Raw genomic sequence first — 19,958 nt, 5'->3', positions numbered from 1 at the left:
CTCGGCGGGTGTTTCTAGAAAAGCAGAGGACCTTACCCTACCGGTACACCTGGTCCATGCTCCCAGCTTTTAGTGGAGTCCGAGTTGCTCATTTACTTTTGTTACTTTGTATGTATGATTTTAGTAACTTCGTGTTCTTTGTTGTGTATGTCTGTTTTCCATGTCTGGTCTTTGTCCCTGGATTACATTCTTTTGATTACCGCTATAACCTTGGATCCCTTGATTACTCTTTCACGAATCTCACAGCAGTCGATATTTGCTTTCAGTATTACTGAATGATTTGTGAAAAAATTAAGTGAACAAGATGTTCAAAAATGTAATATAAAGTATATTGCATGCATGTGTGCCTATACTTATATACCCCTTCACTAATATCATTTCATCAATTCGTTATTTTTTACTTAGAAATTGCTTATTACTTTTTAATTCCAGATTGAAACCTTCATATAACTGAATGTCTTCTAATTAAGAAACTATATTACTTCCTAACATATCTTTGTCGGGCATTCATTAATATAATTAGCTTTACTTGTAATTTATTCGTTATGTTTTAAGCCGACGGAATTTTTACCGTACCATTGTCATTGAAATTAAATCATATTAATTTCTAAATGAAATTATAATAAGTAGTTGACCGTAAATGCGTATATTTGACTCGAAAGTGATCATGGAGTGGACGCAGCAGTGAACACGGAGTAGACGCGAGAGTAAATGCGGAGTGTATGCGGAAGTGAAAAAAAATGTAAACGCCTAAAATAGACACGTCTCTTTGAGAGTGAACACGCGTTCTCTTGTAAGTTGTACTTCAGGTGGACTTAATGTTCATAACGTTCACTTTTGATTATGCGTGATGTACAGACAGCTATATATAAAGGATTCTTGTGGCATTGGCAATTGAAAGAACATGTGTTTTTTTTTTCTCCTAAAATAGGATGGAAGTTAATTCACTAATGCATTTTGAACTGAAAGATCATGGTTTTTTTCCTAAAATAGAATAGGATGGTAGTAAATTTAATAATGCATTTTGTACTTTTTCGACTAAATCGCATACTGATGTAGAAATTTGGAAAGGCAGGGATAGTGACGACCTCAAATATAACAAATAATTTAAGCAGCACGGATTGAACTTCCGATTAAAGCAGACGTGTTTAAGTTCGTTATAAATCTACTTAATATACCATATTGTGATTCAATTTGTCTTAAAAAAACAAAGGTTTTGTATATCTTATACTTCGTAAAAAAAAACCCTTACCGCTTACGATTTATTCTGTTAGTGAAAATGATCATAGCCCCCTCTCAATTCACTTTGTCAATGTTTTCCTGAACGTTTCCCTCCCATTTTGCATTTCATCATAATTACATGTTCATTTTATCATCCACTTCATGTTCATCGTCTGAATATAGCTGAAATATTGCTGCTCGGACGTTAAACCCCAATAAACAAACAAACAAGCTAATGTTCGCGCTCTAGATTTACTTACGAGGACGTATCGCTGAGTTAACGAAAATTATATTTAATATAGCCAAGTTGGCCGAACGGTTTAGAGCTTATTGTAGGTGGTGATGCCATAGATGTAAAAGAAGAGATGGGTTTGAATCCCCATGATGGAACAACAAAGTTCGCATCGCAAATATGCAACATAATGATATTATATTACGCTGTCTACAGCAACGTATAATAAAAAGAGAGGCATTAGAGACCCCTATTTGGCAAACAAATAAACAACTACGCAAAATCGGTGCATTTAAATGGTGCTTGAACTGTTTAAAAAATTCATGAATTCTGTACACATTATAATTTAGACACTTTCCAAACATACGATCATACGTCTGGAACATAAATGGTTATAAAACACATACACACACGAAGTCATTCATTATTACAAAGATTATATCATGTGAACATATAAGGCTGTGGACACCGGTTTCTGAATGTAAATGCGTTCGTAAAATGTCGAATTTCAAAACTGAGCATTGTTTGTAAAGTGACGGCCAGTTGTCTCACCATTTTGACGTCATTATAATAACCTATAGCCACAAGACATTTATACCGAATAAATATATTTGATTTGGGTAATTTGTATTGTAATACAAAATTCACCGGAATCACAATATTAATACAATATGTTTCTATCGTACAAAGTAAGTTTCCCCCACAACAGACATCATTTGTTATCATCAGATTTACTGTGTGATTTTATTGATGACATTAAGGCACCGTATCGTCCTGATGATCCCCTTTCCGATGCATTTTGTATAAACATTGGACAATTAAATGTTAAAATCAACACTGGATTAACCGCACTGTTCAGAGGAGCAAATGCATTCGGAATGTAAAAAAGAGCACAGCTGGAAATCCTTACGAATCTATTGTAGATTATGGAAAAACTGTATGGTATCCAACAAACAATAAATGCTGTAAGGAATTTTAAAAAAAAAGTTTTTAGTGCAATCTTCAATAATTCATAAAGGAATGGTGCAAAGTCTTTACTTTAAAATAATTTACATAACTAGAGATTAAACTCTTTAATAATTGTTTATACATATAAACGTCTAATAATTTTCAGATTTTAACTAGTTATTTTGTTTTTACTGCTTGAATTAAAAATTCACAAATTGTATCTATTGAAAATGTTATTGTGTGAAAACTACGGAAAAGTAATATCCACCCAACAAAACATTTCGATCAAACAAGTGCAGCAATTACAGTACCTGTATGGGATAAATTATGGGGTATGGGGCAATGGGGTATTGGGCAATGGGGCATTCGGAATGGGGTATATGAATAGGGCAATGGGGAAAGGGGCGAGGGAATAATTCTTATTGGTCAATCAAAAAAAATCTGAAAAAAATGAAATGTTGAAATGTCGCAACCTCGAATAGGATAATAACACTGTCATTTTTTATATTTCAAACAATAATTTCGGGCCATTTTTTAAAATAAAAAACAGTTCGTACCCTTACAATCTACAGGAATATGCCATTGTTGGACGGAAATAATGTGCCATAGCCTCACGCATGATGCTTATTTTGACAATTTTAACATTTTAAACAATCATATAAAACCATTTAGATAAATTCAAGCGTTTGCACTCATTCAATCTGCACAAAAAATCTCATTTTCAAGAATTTGATCTGAAATATATGTAACACAGCCATCAACATAATACTGATTTAGACAATATTAACATTTTTGAATATTATTTTAGACTAAAAGGTATATTAAAAGTGTTCGCACACATACACTTTGCGAAGATATGTCATTTCGAAGATTTTCGACTGAAATATGGGTGCCGTAACCACCTCCCGGAACCTGATATTGCCATTTTTAATATTTTAAGCAATAATTTTGGACCATTATTGAAATTAAATTTGTCCGCACCCTTACAATCAGCAGAAACATCTCATTTATGAGAAATAAGCCACACATATGATGCTTATTTGGACAATTTTTACATCTGAAGCAATATCAGTCCATCGTTGAAATTAAATTTGTCTGCACCAATGCAATTTACAGAAATATGTTTTTTTGTTGATCTTGGACTGAATAGGTATACATTCGGAAAAGTGTTTCCCTATTTTACATTTGAGATAAAACAAGAATATCAAATTTTAAGAATCATAGTTATAAGAATATTTTGAATGATTATTTCTTATGCAGCACGGAGTGGCGATAATACATGCAAACAATACAAATATCGCGTGATTTCGGTAAATCAATATTGATGGCACAAAACCTTTTGCATCCTAATTTTTTATATATGTTAAGTAAAACATTTATTGTTTTTCTTTTCGGAATAAGTCGATTCAATGGGGGGTGGAGCATTGAGGGATGGGGCTATTGGGAATGAGGTATGGGACAATGGGGAATGAGCTATGGGGAATGTGGCATGGAGTATGGGGGATGGAGCAATGAGGTATGAAGTTTATCCTATAAAGGCACTGTTCTTCACAAAAAATATCCCCGTTAATAAAAGGGCCAACAAAAATTTGCACTAAAAAGATATAAACCTAAATTTGAATGCATGTATTGGGAACAAGAACGTAAATAGGTATTTTGTTCACTTACTCAGTCCTATGACTAGAGCTATGAGTATACTTCGTTTTTCTGCCCTCAGAATGGAATGAAACTGATTGTGGTGTACTGAAAAAGCAATGTTCTGATTAAATTTATGCTTAATAGTAAACATTTCATGATTTAACTTATGTCTTCTAATTAACCTTTTCTAAACACAAACTCAGAGTCCTTAAAAGATAATATTAACTACCAAGATTTGAGTGAAATTACTTACATATTTAAAAAATATAGTTTATAAGTTTATTTAAAATAGCGATGGATAAATTAATACATTTATTCATGTTTTTTTTCACAATTTGAATCGTTAAAGAAAGCTAATCGACCTTAAATTTCAAAAGGAGTTTGGTTAAGGAGGTAAGGGACATAGCTCTTGAAATCAGTGATATGCTTGTATCATATTCAATTTCACCAAAGCCCATCAAACTTTCATATGAAATATAATGAAACGAGCCCAAGTTATTTTGGTGCGTACATGATATTGATGTAAAATCCTGAATACAAACGTTCAAATGATTGTTTAGAGTTGTGTCTCTTACCCTAGGTCTAAGGTAAAAAATTGTCTAATTTTTGTAAAGAATGCAATCGTATTATTCACATATGCAAAAGTATAGGAAAGTAAATCTTGCACGGTACCATGTACATCCCTTTTTGCGCCTGTTTTACTAAAGAAATGTAACTTATTTCTGAAAATATTGTAAGAAAGAACTTTTGTTCGAGTGACTTATAACATTTACCGCTCCGCTTTTTATTCTGCGAAAGTACATGATTTAATTTTTGGGTGAAAAACTGTGATTATTTCTCGGACTTTTTTCCGTTAAAACGTCACCACTTTGATATCAATCAGCCAATCACAGAATTAAATATTAATGTTGAAAATATCGATAAATTATGAAGAAAACCTACATAATAAAAGGAATAATCAATTGGTTATCATGAATAAGCAAAATATGATCACTCGTGTCAAGAACGCTTGAGAATTTACCTCGTGCAAGTTCCGCACACTCGTTAAATCTATGTATTATTCGGGACTCGTGGTAATAGTTTGATCATTCACTCTTTTTAATTAATTATCCCAGTATTATCGAAGATAAAATAACCATAGACATTTAACAGTATAAATGGTAATTAGATTATTAGAGAATGTAAATGTACATGTACCTTTTGTATTTATCCCGACGATAAAGGCAATATACCCGTACACAGAAATTAGAATAACAGCGGGAATAAATGTCATCAATACCATCTGTATAGGCAAATATATCTGGAATAAGATTTATACTGTTATTAGTGTCTACAATATTGCATTTGTCTTACTGAAAGCTCTAGGAATAAGCGGTACCGCTAAAAACCTTACTGCATTTTCTGCAATAACGGAACCGTAAGAAAATCGTAAATATGTAAAAACAAATATGTTATTTACCGCTGCTGATGAAAGGTTATTCCACGTGTACAACATTCCAGAATTTGCAAGATTTATATGATGGTAAATTTGTAATTTAAGAATATTTGCATTGTAAATATTATTTAACGAACCAACAAAATGTCAATTTAACATTCCATTCTGACAACTAAAAACTACAACGATAATTGACGGGTCTCTCTAATTTAGAAGGTTTCATAATAAATCTTCGACACTCGACTTGTTAATATTTCTAATTACTATATACCACGGGATAACCAAAATGTTTAATGTTACATTTTTGTTGTAAAAGTAATGTGCTTTCACAATCAACACAACTACAGCATACATGTACTACCTTATATTTACCAGAAAGTCAACGTGTGCAATTTTGTCTTTTGTGGTTTGTTAAATTTGGATCTAATTTTGTGTGAGATTAAAAAAAAAGAGAAATCAAAGCGGAATGGGAGATACAGAAAAGTAAAATTTCGAGAAATTGTTTATGACGAAAGATTTGACATATATCACAATTAAAACAGATGATTTTCCTTCATTTATAACCTCAAAAATATAAAACAGAATCATGTTTAAAAGATGATAACGTACATCTCCATATTGTCCCCTGAAGAAAGGGGTACACCAGACTTTTCCGTTATGTGTTATTATACCACTTTTGAGGTATGGTAAACTAAACAAGACAGCAAGTATCCACGGAAATAGCACCATTCCGTATCTATTTCTTCTATTAGTTCTGCCAGGCCATAATGGTTTCCATAGTGCAATTAAACGGTCATAACACAATGAAATAAGAATGTAAGTTGATGCAAAAAGAGCAACTTGTTGGGAATATAGAAACGCCCGGCAGGTATGTTCCCCATACGTCCAATCTGTTAGCAACTGAACTGTTCTTGTAAAGTCGTGCAGTATTGCTACAGCTAAATCTATAGGAAAGACAGTGGAAACCTTGTTAATGAATAATAAATGTTCATCAAACGAAAACCTTGTTAGGAAACTGAGAATAAAAAGTAATCATTAAAAATACAGAATGGCGAGGACAAAAGTAGAATTAGTAAGAGAGAATGAAGCAGACAATTAAAGCGAAATTATTTCAGTTAAAAAGTAAAGATTCTTGGATTGATTGTTTGAGAAAAAAAAAAAGGTTTGCCCTAATTGAACAATTTTAATTATTAATGTTAAAACATGTGAAGATCCTGTCTTACCAGTTATTGCTAGATGTATGATAAGAAAAACTATATTTGTTTTCTTTTTGCGTCTGTTTAACAGCACTATGATTGCTCCATTCAAAATAAGTGTTATAATTCCCTCGATGAGAGTGATAAAACCAGCAACTCGTATCTGTAAAAAAAGCCGCAAATTCGGAGCTTGATGGTACATATCACAAACAATGAAAATAAATGGTAATATGACAATTGCCGTACAGACAAAACGATCCACGCAATAGTCAAATATGAAAGGTGATAGAGAAATTCTGTACAAAATGAATACCAAATACCAACATCAGTGTAAGGGTAATCAAGGGAACCAAGGTTATAGCGGTAATCAAAAGAATGTAATCAAGGGACAAAGACCAGACATGGAAAACAGACACACAACAAAGAACATAAAGTAACTAAAATCATACATACAAAGTAACAAAAGTAAATGAGCAACCCGGACTCCACTAAAAACTAGGAGCATGGACCAGGTGCACCGGTAGGATAAGCGTCCTCTGCTTCTCTAGAAACACCCGCCGAGTTGCTCATAAAAAGTAAAGTCCGGGGTAGAAAAAACCGGAAATATGGAAACCACTGCAATTGCAATTACTACTCTCGCAAGCTGATTTTATACATATTTGCAAACATCAAATAATGGTTGTCGATATATTTCCCAAACAAGATATATCACTGTTCGCATCCAACGTTGACAAAACATGGTACCATGAGAAAGTATGTTTTTTAAAACATGAAAAGTAATCAATAATTGACATGATACACTCTGAAATTTACATTTAATCAAACAACAAATTATGTATAAACATAGTAATGGTCCATAACCAGACTATGGCAAGGGTTTCTTATGCTGAATACACACAATATGGTTATTTGTCATATTCTTTGAATTTTTTGTTTTGTTTTTTTGTTTTTTGTTTTGTTTTTTGTTTTGTTTTTTTTGTTTTGTTTTGTGTTTGTTTTTGTTTTTGTTTTTTTTTTGGTTTCGCTTTTGGTTTTGTTTTGTTTTATTTTGCAAGAAATTTGTCATCTTTGCGCTTCGTGTGCCAAGCGTTTTTTACAGAATGCACATCAATGCCAGATTGAGTTCTTTAGTCAAATCAGAAACTGCCTATAGCTGTATATCAACCATTTATTCATACAATTTATAATTACTATTTATCGATTTTACACTATGAAATAACGCATTAGTGAGAATCTGCAAAAATCGCTATTCTTTATTTCATTTTTTTTGTAACTTTGTATGTATGATTTTAGTTACTTTATGTTCTTCGTTGTGTATGTCTGTTTTCCATGTCTGGTCTTTGTCCCTGGATTACATTCTTTTGATTACCGCTATAACCTTGGTTCCCTTGATTACTCTTGCATCAGTCGTTAATATGAGAGGCTGAAACTTTTGAAGAGTAGAATTTCAATGATGACTATAATGGACAAAAGTGATGTTGGAGTAACGAAAACTATACCAAATGTCATGAATTGAAGCAAACAGATCAATCAGAACTTCTTTAATATCAGCATCGTCTAGTTATGTGAACACTTTGGTTAGAGGCAAATGTTGTGTGCACACGTTAGTAATTAGGTGAAGACGAGTTGTCATGAATGGAATGAACTATGTCTTTCTTATAACCAATCGTAGTATTTTTCGAGTGACTTACCTCGTTTTCACACGGATCCGATAGTCCAGAACGGTTACTTTCCGTATTATTCATTTTTTTAATCAATTACACTAAACCTCCCTTTTATCCAATGAACGTAACTACTAATACGAAAAGAATACTTTTCACATCTCAATTATTTATTTTTTCATCTTAAATTCCAATTTAATCAACCCAAAGTACAATTATCTTTTCATAGTTTTTAACGTGTAGTATACTTGGCAGTAACACTTTAATTGCGATTACAAGACGACTGTTTGGAGAATAATGTCTGCGTATCGATCGATGGTTTACAATGAATGAAGCGAATGTAATTTGCATTTCCGATCCTCCAGTCAAAACATATTTGATAAACTATTCCAGTCTAAGTTGTTGCTATTGAAATAGTTAATTCGGATATTAGTTAAATAAGAATTTTAGTGTACTACGTTTAGTATAATTCAAACATTTACTACAAATTATAAAACCAGAAAGAATACCCTTAACATTACACAAGTGGGATTACTTTGGAAACGTATCCAGTATCTGTCGAAGTTAATATTTTGAAAGAGCAACCAAGGGAACCAAAATTCTAGCGGTAATCAAAGGAATGCAATGAAGGGACAAAGTCCAGGTATGAAAAAAAGAGACACACACATCTAAAACATAAATTAACTAAAATAATATATACAAAATAACAAACCAAATAAATACCTTGGACTAAACAAAACTGTATGGACGAGATGCACCGGTAGGGTAAGCGTCCTTTGGTATTTTTATTTTTATTTTTTTTTTTATCAAGTGCAAACGTTACATTGTAGAAAACCAATCCAATCACATTATTGTTTTTTTTTCATAAATACAACGTACTGATAAACGCTTGAAACCAATATGGCGGCCGTGTAGTTTGAAAGTGTGGCAACGACCTAAATGGCATTATATAACCGTAAGAATAGTCTATCATATCCACATTGATTTTACCGGTAAAGTTTGTTCACAGAGAGTAATTTTCAGAAAAAAAGAGGGAGTGGTAGGCAGTATAATTCGAAATCTGGAGTTGGTTTGGCTATCGGTAACGAGACTGGAAAAATATTTGAGCGGGAAGTCTGATCAACAGATTATCGGATTTGCACATTCTGGGAAAGGAAAGAGAGTGATCCACCAGCCCACCAGTGTAGTAAAAATTGGTTTGGAACGTTTAAAGGGATGCAGCCAGATGTTGGAGTCACTCTGATGCAGACCTGAAGAAAAAGAATGTGAGGTAACAACGCTGATAATGGATGATGATACAACAACTATGGCCCGAGTAAGGCAAAACATTGATCATGATATAGACAAATGGAGATGCATAAACCGTGTAAAGAATAATTTAGGTAAAAAGCTGTACAGTCTGCCACAAACGCATAAAAATGCAATTTGCACTGATGACATCAAGCATCTGATGAAATGCTTCACTAATGCCATACACGGAAATAAAAATGACGCAGAACAGATAAAAAGCGCCATATTAGCCATTACCCCTTATGTTTTCAACGAATATGGCAATTAACGTTGGTGTTACAACATCTTACAACATCCTGATACATACAAACTATCTATATCATTGACAAATGTCCATATACGGATAAAGCTCATTTCAATATTTCAAATGTATGTCGAAAACGTTGAGAAACTGGTAAATTATGCAATAGCCAAAGAAAATGAAAATTTTAATAATATGCTGACACAGAAAGTCCTTACAAACAAACATTACTCGTCATCTGCTAGTCTTGCGAAAAGAGTAAATTGTGCCGTGGCTAAAAAAATGAATCTTATGGATATGTCAGCATGGTCCAATTTGAAAGTAGACAATCTGCAGGAAAAATAACTGAACAAACAAGTGAGTGTTTAGCATAAAAAAGATAACTCTTTGCTTATTATTGCAAATCAAAAGGGTATAAAAGGAGTAAAAAATCTTTAAAAAAAATTAAAAAATTAAATAAAAAGAACTGAATGAGAGAAAGAATGACGTAATTTCTGAAGTAAGAGGGGGTGAAACTTACGTGACTGACATCGATATGGTAAAGCAGGATACAGTCGTTTTCTCTTCACAAGCGCTTCCCGTGGAGCCTGTACAAATACATAACATACGCGATTCCATAGCACCAGTATTTTGTTACTTAAAAACAATGTCACTTTCTCTAAACTGTGAAATAGTACAAATTTCAGCACTGTACAAGGACAAATGTTTCAGTCAGTATATCATGTCCTCGTCGGGAATTAAGAAGCATGCGTCTGATGTTACGGGATTGATCATTTTCAATAACTTCCTATGCCATAATGGTCACAAGGTTGACTCTTGTCTACCTCAGAAAGGTCTCCAGAATTTTATACTCTGGCTAGATGAAGTTGTCCTAGAGAAGGGAATTCTTATAGGACACAATATGAAAGTCTTTGATGCACCTAGACTGTTGTTGGCTATACAAAAATATAAACGTGTTGATGCGTGTGAGGATACAATTATTGGTTTTATACACCTTACCATTCTTCCGCTAATTATATTCGAATAATAAATAAAAAAAAACAAGAGGTCCTTGTAACAACCTTGCTGAAGAAGATATACGAAGCGCATAACGCATCTGCTGAGGGCGTATGTTAAAGGAGCTGATGGAACATTATGTCATAGAAGTAGCAGACATGGCAACTGCCTCATTCACACCCTTGTCTTGTGCAGTTCATCGGAAGCAAAACGTTGCTTCCAAAACCAGGTGTGCTTCACTAAAACCTCTCTTTGACAGAAAAAATAGTCACTTAAGTTATCGGTAAAAGAATAGCCGATAGTGGGTTAAATCTTGAACAATTAGAAGTTGCAAAACTGAGAAATCCGGACATTGGTGTGCAGATTGTCCTTGCAGAAAAGAATCTAAATGGGAAACCAAGAGTCATGAATTGCAAAATAATTTCCTGACAAATTCCTGAATTTGTGAATGAAAAAAATTATTTGCTCTGTAAATTACATTTTCAAAACTAGGTGTACTGAATTTTTGTGTAATTAAATTTTAATCATGATCTTAGATGTAATACATTATTATTTTTTATTGTCTTTTTATTCTTTAAATAGCAATATATATACTGCGTCCAAATTTTAAAATATGTTTGTAAGAAACAGCTCACTGTTTAGTATTTGCCGACCCAAGGAGGGACAGGGGCAATCGTTCAGCTGAACTTATAGGTAAATGACTGAAGCGCAAAGGATTGGGCACCTCTGTTTGATGCATCTGAAAATTTAATTTAAACCAACAATTAAAATAAAAATCATGACCTAAAATATTATTCGAAAAAAAAAATTGCCCGGCCCTTCAGTGTCCACCTGGTTCGTACTCTCCGAATACCTGGCATTTGTAAGAAAAATGGAAGTGGGAACTGTCTTAGCCACAACAACCAGTTACTGAGTGACAAATTAAGGAACAAAGGATCAATGTCAGATGTGACTAGTATATTTTATCATAAATGTACATATTGCTATGAAAAAATCATGACGTCCCCCTGATTGATTTAGTGGTTTACAAATGCAGTTACCTTGTTGTTTGAATAGATTTACTTATTAGTCTATTATTGTCTTTAAATATACATATGCAGCTTGTAGTACATGGAGCATATTAACAGATTCAGTATGATTAAACAAATCAGGAGTCCCTTGTCCTCGGTTTCAATGAAAGACACTTAGACGCCAGGCATCCGTCCGTGTGTCCGTCTGTCCTCTACAATTTCACAATGGATTCCAATGACACTCATACCAAAAGTTAATAATGCAAAGACTTTGAATAAAATTGATAATCAGCATTGTCCAATAGTATTCAGGGTAGTTATGCCCTTTTATTATCAAACAAATTAGCGAGGGTAAGAGGGAAGACATGGAACAATGTATTTTTTTCTTGGAGAATGTGACCTAGTTTATATAATCCCGACAAATTGTTGAACGAGTGACTATCAGATAGTTCCATATACATGTAATTACAAATAATGCAGAATTTGCAAGTTCGTTTACTGAGATAAGAATGAGGAAATACTTTAATGTGGATACCTGGAATTTAATGATAAGTTTTTTTGCATAAAATTGTGATTTTTCACAAATTATTTCCCCATGAAGATTCTTGCTTTGCTTTGCTCGGCTTTTTAATTTTATATATTAGCCCTACCTGAATTTTGAATCTCAAGATTGATTGTCGTACATTTGCCAAAACATATATGCAGCAACAGAATATAGAAACACGGGAAAATTAATACAGCCGTTACAACCAGGATGTATATTTACCAATAAGGGTGGGCTTCCAATTTATTTGCTTGATCAAGTTTTTTTTTTCGGAAAATCAAAAGGGATGATCTAAAATCTTTGTTACTAGATAAAGGGGTCATATTTCTTTAATTTCAAAGGGTGGGTCATAATTTCCCCCTCCTTTGCGAGTTTATATCCTACTTCATTTAATCAACATACGGTAGGAAATGGGAGTAGGATTTGTCATCAATATAATCGGGATTACTTAGGAAGCAACCATTTTATTTTATGGGAGTATAGGATCATTTTTTTCCTGTTCCGCCTTTTTAATGAATTGCCGAAATATCAAATATTGTACCAACAATATTAGGACTGATATAGATCCAGCCTTTTTTTATTTTTTCCCGTGTCCTCTCCTGCCTTTTTGATTTTGTTGGACTGGGAATTTTTATAGAATCATATTTTTATATATAGATATTGAGAAAAAAAACAAGATTCCCAGGTTTCCTCTAATCCGGGATCGAATATACCACAATCAGGAAAATATATATGGCACTAGTTGCTGCCGTATTACTTTATCATATTTGTATTTATTCTCCGGGACAAAGGTGACTTAATACAAAGTACGTCACTAGAAGTCAAATATTGTACAAGTACAAATGGTAGGTACTCTCTTACATGTAAAATTCACCAGCTGTCGTGCAATATTCTCTCTCTCTTGATAAGTAAAAATACTACTAACTGTTAAAATGCTCCACGTTGATCTATTTCACTATTCAGCTACTGTCACGTAAAAATCCCGATAATTCTTTCTTTATTGAAGTATAAATATAGCATTGCCTAAACTTATAATATGATTACGAATTATAATATGTTCACGCTTAGAGACACGATAATGGAACCATAATTAGCACCTTTCTTTAAGAGTTGTCCACATTCCCATTCCAATCCAATCGTAGTTCTTCCTTCTTTCTTTTTTTACAATATATATCCACATCCAACCAAGTTTTTGTATTGCTATTTTTAAACTATTCTATTTCTCGAAGCTTGTCGTCCCGTCGTTGACTGTATGGAAGATATTATGACGTAACGTCATCTGTTAACATAACATCTGGAATAGGAAACGTCATATAAGCAAACAAAATTCTACAGAAAATAGTACACAAATGTGATTAACTTTCTTTTTTGATCGGTTATCCTCATTTTATAAAGCGTTTATACCACCAGCTAATGGATACCTTTTCACAGGGCAAATTTGAAAACAAATCTTAAAGTGAGAAGTATTTCAGTTTTCTGTGAATGTAGTTCAAGTTAGTTTCCTTTTGGCGGGAAACAATAAAAGGTTCCTTTTAGGGGGATAAAATTCATTTTTTGTTTGTTTGTAATGTTTTAAGAATGAAGTAGAGAACATTTCCGATCTACTGGTGTATGGTATATGTCATTCGTAATCATACTGACCAGATAACAGGCGTTTGAATTAAATTCGGAAAATGACAAAATCTTCCGATTTTGCGAATTTTTGGACTGCTATATCTTCATTAATAGCAGGGTGACCTATATTATTTAGAAGCTTATTTCAATGCCTTCATACTTTGGAACATTTCAGCAAAATTTCACAAAATCCCTCACGTCAGAACTGGTTAGTGTGATTTGTCTCTAAAATCTATACCGATATCTCATTACCAATGACTTTGCTCAGCTATATGTCAATAGAATAATAGAAAAATTATGTATTTGACAGAGTTATCTGTCCTTGCAATGTTCATTTCCAGTACATTTCATTGAAATTGTAACTCAATGGTCCAGCATGATATGAAAAATCTTGTCTGTTTGCCTTGATCTAGATGTTGCAAATAATCAATAGTACTATCAAATTGATTTTTTTTTATTTTTTTGTTTGACAGCTACTGCCTGACTTTTACAAGTATTTCAGTTTTTTGTGAACGTAGTTCAAAAGTTAGTTTCCTTTTGGTGGAAAACAATAAAAGGTTCCTTTTAGGGGGATAAAATTCATTTTTTGTTTGTTTGTAATGTTTTAAGAATGAAGTAGAGAACATTTCCGATCTACTGGTGTATGGTATATGTCATTCGTAATCATACTGACCAGATAACAGGCGTTTGAATTAAATTCGGAAAATGACAAAATCTTCCGATTTTGCGAATTTTTGGACTGCTATATCTTCATTAATAGCAGGGTGACCTATATTATTTAGAAGCTTATTTCAATGCCTTCATACTTTGGAACATTTCAGCAAAATTTCACAAAATCCCTCACGTCAGAACTGGTTAGTGTGATTTGTCTCTAAAATCTATACCGATATCTCATTACCACTGACTTTGCTCAGAAATATGTCAATAGAATGATAGAAAAATTATGTATTTGACAGAGTTATCTGTCCTTGCAATGTTCATTTACAGTACATTTCATTGAAATTGTAACTCAATGGTCCAGCATGAAAGAAAAATCTTGTCTGTATTCCTTGATTCCGATGGTGCAAATAATCAATAATACTATCAAATAGATTTTTTTTAAATTCTTTTGTTTGACAGCTACTGCCTGACTTTTACAGAGAACGACTCTTAATTGGTCAATTTGTCCTGTATAAACAAGAAGGAATAGAATATATATTGGTTCGGTTTCTGCTGTGTCATATTTTGTATTTTGTATATTTATGTGTGATTATTGAATACATTATTGAACTCTATTTCTTTTAAACTACATGTTAGAAAAATTCATTTATTTACTACCTAGAAAAAACAGGATTAAAATACAACACCGTCTTTATAAATGACCTGCCAGAATATGTTAATATTCGTTTGATATTAAATCATGGAGAAACTTAAACACAAAACGTTTGAAATTTAATTTAGAGAAAACAGAAATACCGTTGTATATTTTGCGTTGCTAATTAATAGAAAATATACAAATATATAGATTTGTTCTATCTCGAATTGGTATGAGAAAATGTGTAATACGTGAGCTTTGAATCTTATAAATTAACTGTAAAAGAAACTGAAAATTTGTTTTGAAAGAATTTCGAGTAGGAGGTTTATAAACGAAAATCAAGAAGAATCTATATGGATTTTAATTCCCATTGCTTCTTCAAAAGTAACTTGAATTTTGAAGTCTCAAGTTGTTTTACAGCGTGATCTGGTGACTAAATTCATGGATTTGGACCTCTTTTAGATAGATGATAAATTTTGTCAGCAGGAGAATAAATTCAGGGATTTGGACCTCTTTTAGATATATGATTAATGTTGTCATAAAATGTTCCCTCCTTCGAAATATTTGTATTCTTACTTTGTATTATAGAACTATGTATTGTTTGGAAATGTTTTATTTTCTTGTTGGAAGTAAATAACCACGTTCCAAAAATGTCTTTTGGTTGTGTATAAATTTTTACTCGTTTTAGCAGATTCATTTTTAGTAAAAGTTGACCGGCCTCTTGAATTCAATCTTATAGGCAGTTTGGAAATCTGCGATAAATGTATTTGGAACTTGACCGCTATCGTCTTAGTGTTGTGTTCAAATACATATTTTCTTTTACGACTTTTTATTTAGTCGCCGAAATATCGAATATTGTTATCTTATTTTCGTATATTTACCTCTGCATTTTGATTTGCAAATTCATGTAAAACACTAAGGTTTGAAATTTTTATTTTCATGTAGCAGAGTCATACAAAAGACGATGAATACGATATTACCGTTCAGATAAGACATAAACATATTATTTGCTATGTTTTCCAGAAAGGTGGGAAGCAGTTTCATAAATGCATAGTATATACTGATATTTACACAAGTTTGAACATGGTCAACAATACAATATATTTAAGAAAGTCTTTATTTTTCACAGATATAACCGCCGTTTTAAACATTGTTCTAGCAATGTACACTATGAAGCTGGTAGTGATCATTTCTATAAAAGAACATACAGTCCTGCCCTGATAAATTACTGCCATTAGGTTCACCTCCTCCAAAAGCAAAGTATTTCATCCTGAACATTCTCCCGTTCTTTATCCATCTCCAATCCCCACCCGGTTTATACCGATTTATGTTGCGACCCAACGTGAAAGTTCATTCCTAAAAAAGAACAAAGACAATTTTGAATTTTATTTTTTTAAATTTCGAAAGAAAAAAAGAAGAAACTGTTAGAATATCACGTCCTTGATTTGAAATTAACTAAAGTGATAATGGACAATTATCAAGAAATTATAGCAATCAATCCTTATCATACAAATATTATTATCTTAATCTGTAAATTTATGTATACATAAAACCGAATATCAATGTAACGTCACAGTGTTGTTGTACTTCATTCCCCCTTTGTGTACTGAGGAAAAGTTATTCTTTTTTCAAAGGCTTGCAATACTTGGGTTCATTCGTTGGAGTTCATACTGAATAAGCATGGCTTCTTCGACAGTTTCGAGATTTATCAGGTATGCTCCACGGCCGCTACATAATGCCTAGAATTAACCACAATTTCTCTCAATATGTTCTTTTTTTTCTAATTTAATTAGCACAATGTTAACAAAAAAATTTTAATTTTAAAACTGGTGTTTACCTGCCTGATAAATAACCATGTATGTTAAGATAATATGCAAATATTATTCTGAATCAAATAATTGTGAATACCTTTTATGAAATGTTGATTGATACATTGTATCTATTAACTTATAAAGATTAATTAAATCGACAGAATCAAACACATGATTGTTACAAAAGTAAAAAAATATAATAGACTCTTTTGTGGTAAGTTGGTGAGCATGCTCAATATACACTTCCGCGAGGTAGGGCTTGGGTAGAACAAAAGAATTTTCCTCGCGGAAGTGTATATTGAGCATGCTCTACGCATGCTCATCGAATATCCCAACGTTAGAACAAAAGGGTCTATTAAGATATTACAAAAAACGTAAACAAATGTTCAACACATATCGAAAAGTGCTTGATATGACAATCATATAGGATGCAATATACAATGATTACATTAATTGAACATGACATCTTGCAGCTTATTTATGATTATCAAGTGTTAATTATCGGTCAGTAAGACTTGTATGTTTAAAGCACTTAGTTACAAATGATAATCATTCTTTAATTTTTTTTTTATTTTATGTACGTAGAGAAACCTCCACATTTTCAGTACACCATGACTTACGAAAGCTGTATTTGGCGAAACATTAGCCTTTACAATCAAATAACATTGTTTTCCTATCCGTCGCCATCGATACCGACAATCTTCTGCAAAAAAAAATCAGAGTTTTAATATATGAAATCATGCGAAAAATTGCAACTAATTACGATATACAAATTAAGTAACATTCAACCCATGATGCACTCACCGTTTATATTATTACACTTTTGACATTACACCTGAAATTTAAGAAACAAAGTAACTATGCCAAGAGGATTATTGCTTAAAAATATAAAGATGTGTTTACCGTCTTTCTTGTGACATTTTCAAAGCATGACGCAAACGTAAAATACCAGCGTTGTTACAATGGTCTTCATCATTTGATGTTAAACTAAATTTGCTTATAGTCAATTTCAGAGTTTAGCCTTTTATATGTGAAGAAAATTTAATATCCCGTGATATCGTATATTGTAACATATGTTATATAAATTTTTGACTAACTATTAAATATCATTACAATGATTGTTTTAGCTTTCAGAGAAAGGTTAATTTCTTCCTGTCTTGAATATCGCTAAATCTATAAGGATCAGTTCGTACAGCGATCAAACGTTTGACTTTGATATGTTTGGAATTTGTTACATCATTGGATTGCAGTACTGATTGAACAATCCTAAATATAAAAGCAACATACAGTTCCCTTTCGCTAACGTAAGTGGTGGCGATATAAAACATTTTAACTTAAAGTGTTTCGAATCAAATTGAACGTAAATGCAATGTTAAATTTTGGAACCAAAATGTAATGCCCAGGGATCAAAGCGACCAGCAATTATCCTTACGATGCAAAACCTTCGTTGGTGAAGACATTAATTTTCATTCAAAGAATTGGTCAAAGAAACACACGGACAATACAACATGTTAACCAAAACATTTAATAACGCAGAATCCTCTCGACACCATAATAACCATCAGGTCCGTTTTACTTTATGTGATAAAACATCTGGTTTAACGAAAAATGGTGTTTTGAATCAAATTGAACGTAAATGCAATGTTAAATTTTGGAACCAAAATGTAATGCCCAGGGATCAAAGCGACCAAAAATTATCCTTACGATACAAAACCTTCGTTGGTGAAGACATTAATTTTCATTCAAAGAATTGGTCAAAGAAATACTCGGACAATACAACATGTTAACCAAAACATTAAATAACGCACAATCCTCTCGACACCATATTAACCATCAGGTCCGTTTTACTCTATGTGATAAAACATCTGGTTTAACGAAAACATGGGTAAAAATAATTGGTAAATCCATATTTTTAGCATGCCATTAGTTCATGCCCGTTAGGAAAGGAAAATTATTAAGTGGTGTACATGTGAACATTTACAATTTATCAAACTCAGTCCCTGATTGACATCAGATTCCCTGAACAATTTTATGTTAATATCATAATTTTGGTCAATTTTCATTTTTATCCAATATCTCACCAATCCATCTTGGGACTGACTTTATATTTAATGTTCATTTTAGGTTGATGAGTTATGACATGTAAGTTTGATAGGTTCAGCCACGAAAAAATATGTTGCTGGGTTTTAACAGGTTCTATATATTTTGTTGCGAAAGTCGCAGCAACATTCCATTAGGTAGATAAAACAATGTTTTATTTTTCGCTTCTTATCATGTATGCGCGCTCTTTGGCTACATCCACAATCACTTTCACATTTCATTTGTTCCATTAATGTCCATGGAAACAAATAAATTGCTGGAAACTATTTCAACTAAATCACAAAATGGAAAAAGTGATATTGAAGCATCACTATAAGTGATTTTGTTTTATTTGAGACTTTTTGTAGTTCTATTAGTCCTTCCTTGTTAAGATAGGATAAAAGGCATCAGCCCTTCGGTACAATTATTCCAGGTAATAATTCGCCAGTAATATATGTGGAAGATAGTAGCAGATGCACACACACATATAATTCTAACGATTGTGTATGGTACTGAATCCAATTACGTTTAATTACAACTATTTATTGATTTTAACATACATGTGTTCGATGGAAAACGTTCTAATTTCTCAACTGACTATACACTGGCTAAGTGAGAATTTGTTTACTTCTTTGAAGCTAAGAATAAAATTCATTTGTATTTGCCTTTATTGCCTATAATCACGAAGGAGTATGACAAATGTATCAAACAGAAAACAGCACCACCGGAACGGAAAAATGTCAGCTTA

General features: G+C 32.5%; 1 protein-coding gene and 2 pseudogenes across 1 annotated transcript; 1 reads left to right on the top strand and 2 right to left on the bottom strand.

Moving 5' to 3' along the window:
* Positions 1-302: 302 nt before the first annotated feature.
* LOC148596979 (neuropeptide S receptor-like) lies at positions 303-8,723 on the bottom strand. The gene is made up of 6 exons (XM_088563831.1): positions 8,362-8,723; positions 6,698-6,833; positions 6,084-6,418; positions 5,237-5,339; positions 4,070-4,144; positions 303-2,416 (listed from the first exon to the last, which is right to left on the bottom strand). The coding sequence occupies exons 1-6, from the start codon at positions 8,413-8,415 to the stop codon at positions 2,166-2,168; spliced, it is 954 nt and encodes a 317-aa protein (XP_088419957.1). The 5' UTR covers positions 8,416-8,723; the 3' UTR covers positions 303-2,165.
* An 808-nt stretch (positions 8,724-9,531) lies between these two features.
* LOC148596978 (uncharacterized) lies at positions 9,532-11,287 on the top strand (annotated as a pseudogene).
* Positions 11,288-16,436: 5,149 nt separating this feature from the next.
* On the bottom strand, positions 16,437-18,591 carry LOC148596977 (uncharacterized; annotated as a pseudogene).
* Positions 18,592-19,958: the final 1,367 nt, after the last annotated feature.

Source organism: Perna viridis, chromosome 15, assembly GCF_037379345.1.
Source record: "Perna viridis isolate PV_CMFRI_1.1 ecotype Kerala chromosome 15, ASM3737934v1, whole genome shotgun sequence".
Classification (NCBI taxonomy): Eukaryota; Metazoa; Mollusca; class Bivalvia; order Mytilida; family Mytilidae; genus Perna; species Perna viridis.
This window is presented reverse-complemented; position numbering and strand designations above follow the sequence as displayed.